A 3,414-nucleotide genomic window follows, 5' to 3' on the forward strand; every position below is an offset into this window, starting at 1 on the left:
CAAATGACCACGTATACATATAGGCAAATGTCTTCTCCATCACCGAGCCTAAGGCTCAAAATTTAACGTGGCAAGCCATGAAGATTCTGCCGCCCAGCAGCCCTGTGAGGCAGAGCAGAACGGCGCCACCAGCTTTCTTAGCTGGGCATCGTCACAGAGGCTGATCGCCAGGTCTTTCTTCCGCGGAGCTGGAGCCGCTGGGTGGGCGCCAACCACTTTCATTACTGCACCGCCAGGGCTTGGCGTTCATATAACACCGATAAATAGCTGTGAAGATCATCTGAAGTGGAAAACTCCAAAGCTAAGTAAAGGCGTTCCCTTCCTGGCCTCTCCGCAGGCTACTCAAGTCAGATTCCATAAGCCTTTATTGTCGTCAGCCCCAGCCAGGTACTATGGGCTTCAAGGGCACACAAGGGCAAGGAAGGGGTCCCGGCCTGCGGGAGCTCCAGCCGGAGAAGGAGGATCGGCGGCTAGAAAGGGAACTCGCAGACATAGTAGAGGCGCCGCTCGCAGTCGTGGTCCCACCAGGAGCCGTCGTCCGAAGCCTGCGCTACACAGTTCTCCAGCACGCCGCCGTTGGGCTGGTCCGGGCTGAGCGGGTGCGGTGTAGTGCCGGGCTCGGTCCGGGACGCACGGTGCCAGGCGAAGAAAGACACACGCTGGCCGTTCTCGAAGAGGTAGAGGCCCTCGGCGCGTCGGTCGTGCACACCCAGCCACACCGGCCAGTTGTAGGGCGCGAGCGCCGCGCGCAAGTAGCGGCTCAGCGCGTCCATCTGCTGCCGGTCGGCCGGCTGCGCCAGGTTCCCGCCCCGCGCCACACAACGCGCCTGCGCCGCCGCCTGCGCCTCGAAGTCTCGCGAGAGCAGGAAGCACTTGTGGCCCAGGCGCAGTCCCTTCAGGCAGCCTATGGGCGAGACGGAAGAGTTAGGGGCGGAGTCAGAGGCTCCGGAAGGCGGGGTCAAGCCGCTCGAGGGCGAGGAAAAAGTGGGAATCAGAGCCTCTGGGGGCGTGTCGGGGGGGGAGGCGGAGTCCGGACGGCAGGGCTGCTAGGGGCGGGGCTACGTGGTCTGGAGAGGAGGGAGACCGTCGAGGGCGGGCCAGGAGGCGGGGTCAGGGCAGGGAGGAGATGGAGTCAGAACCGCACGGCGGACAGGAGCGGGAGGGAAGGATCACCGTCGGTGGGCGTGACCCAATGGGCGTGGCGACGGAGGGGCGTGTCTCCTCCTGGGCCCCTCCCGCTCTCCGCATCCACCCTGCCAGCTGCTCCTCCCCTCCAGATCTGCCAACACACCCAAAATCTCTAGGGGCCCCTTGAGGGTGACATTCGGGGTCCCCGCCCCCTAGCCTCAGGCCCTCTCCTCCCACCAGCTGCGGACTTAGTCCTGGTGGCCCCCTTCTCCCCGCCCAGCGCGGCGCGGACTCACCCTCCAAACGGCCGTGCAGGCGCTCGGAGCGGCTCTGCGCCTCTTGCAGGGTTTGCACGGCGTCGCGGGTGTCGCCCGCCGCCTCCCGCAGCTGACGCAGCCCCCGGGTCAGCTCGGCCACGCGGGTGTCCAACGTGTGCAGACGGACGTGCAGCTGGTGCAGGCCCGCGTCCAGGCCCGCCAGGCGGCCCACTGTGGAGCGACAGGGCGTTCGCTGGTGGGGGTTGGGGTTAGAGGCAGAAGTAGGATGGGGGCGGAGGGAGGGTGGTCCGAGGCTATAGACAGGGAGCATGGGTGAGGAAGAGACCTGGGGCTCCTGGGGCCAAGACTGGGGGGGACCTAGGAATCCTGGAAAGTAGGGGCCAGTGGCTAAGGGCTGCGAGCTGGACAGTGAGCAAAACTGGAAAGGCCAAGGGACAGTGGACCGTGGGTTCATTTCTGAGAAAGTGCCCACGGAGTCCAGGGGGCAGGAAGGGGCATCTGGGTACTCACGAATGTAGGAGATGTTATCCTCAGGGGTGGGAGAGGGGCTGGGGCTGGAGGAAGGGGTTGGCGTGGCTTCTTCCTCCTCTTCGTCTTCCAACCCCTCCTCCTCCTCAACCCCCCAGATTTCTTTGTTCTCAGAGGTCCCAGCAAGACTTTCATCACCCCTCCCAGTGGTCAGGCCCAGGGCCTCCTGTAAATGCTGGAGGAGAGAGAGGGGAGGCCAGGGCCACTGGGCCAAAAATCCCCTTCATCCTCCACCCACCACTCCCCAGCCCCAAACTTGAACTTGCTCCTTGAACCCATCACCCTCCACCCTCTGAGCCCACGTCCCCCAATCCCAAGCCTACCATTCCCCACCCACCACAGCTCACCTTTAGCATCAGGGCCTCCCTCTCCCGCTCCTCCTCCTGGGCATCTCCCCAGCCGTCCGCCCACTCCCCTTCAGCTCCCTGGGCCCCATAGCCATAGCCAAGGAGCTGGGGGACCACCAGGGTCCCCAGGAGCCAGGCTGCCCGCATCGGACTGGGCTGTGGCACCCAAGCCCACAGAGGTCCGCCCCACTGTCACTAGGAGTCTCTAGGGACTGTGATGTGTCCAGCCCTATGTGCAGGTCGCTAGTCCCCTCCCCGCCCCCGTCCCGCCCTGTCTAGTCTCTGTGGTCTCTGTGTGAGTCTCTCCCCGCCCCTCTTGGCTCCCCAAGGCCTGCCTCTGTGGCCGGAAACCTCCAACGTTCCAAAGCCTGGATGCAGCCTGCCTTGGGTCTCCCCACACACGCCCACTTTCCACTTTGTAGAACTTGAATCCTTCCAGCTCCTTCCTTCTGCCTTGGCCCAAAGCTGGGGGGTAGGGGGAGGGAGACAAGGAAGCAGAAAGAGGCTGGCGCCTGCTCGCCTGTGGATGCAGGGGATGGTGTCAGGCCCAGGCTTATCAAGCCTCAGGACCTCTCTTAATGGTTTGGCCCTGTTCCCCTTCCACTCATTCCCTCTTTCCCCTGCCCCCATCCCAATTCCTGAGGAGAGGTCCCCCTCTAAGGTTGTTATTAGTGTGTGGTCATCTCCACCCACACAACCAGAGAAAGAGGAGGACTTGTTATCACTCTTGCCCCGGCCCTTCATGTCCCTGCCCTAGGGTGCCCTGACTGGGAGCGTGTGAGCACCGGTGGGGGCCATGTTTGTGAGAGGACGTGCACCCCCTGGTTCATTTGCCATCCTTCACTGGGTGCCTCCTGCAGGCTGGGCCAGGGCAGTGCTGGAAAGTCCAGCTGCTTGCAAGCAGACAGACGGACTGGGACAGAGGGCCCCAAGGGCTGAGGGGCTGGGGCTGAGTGAAGTGGGGGGTAGGGGAGAGGCAGGGTCCCGGCAGCTCTCTCGTGTCGGCGGAGTGGACGCCCGCACGCAGGAGAGCTCTCTGCCTTTGGCGAGACGCCTGCCTCCCGCCTGGACCACTGCAGTCAGTCGGCTCCTCTGCTCTCTCCCCCGCCTTCCTCCCGAGCCCCTCCAATCCC

At 64.1% G+C, this 3,414-nt stretch overlaps 1 protein-coding gene across 1 annotated transcript; it reads right to left on the reverse strand.

Annotated features, from left to right (window-relative positions):
* Positions 1-347: 347 nt before the first annotated feature.
* On the reverse strand, positions 348-2,502 carry CLEC11A (C-type lectin domain containing 11A). Its single transcript, XM_004710451.2, has 4 exons — positions 2,282-2,502; positions 1,917-2,109; positions 1,425-1,616; positions 348-904 (listed from the first exon to the last, which is right to left on the reverse strand). Exons 1-4 carry the CDS (start codon positions 2,426-2,428, stop codon positions 471-473), a joined length of 966 nt encoding a protein of 321 aa, XP_004710508.1. The 5' UTR covers positions 2,429-2,502; the 3' UTR covers positions 348-470.
* Positions 2,503-3,414: the final 912 nt, after the last annotated feature.

Source organism: Echinops telfairi, unplaced genomic scaffold, assembly GCF_000313985.2.
Source record: "Echinops telfairi isolate 266 unplaced genomic scaffold, ASM31398v2 ScPeMD7_655;HRSCAF=1070, whole genome shotgun sequence".
Classification (NCBI taxonomy): Eukaryota; Metazoa; Chordata; class Mammalia; order Afrosoricida; family Tenrecidae; genus Echinops; species Echinops telfairi.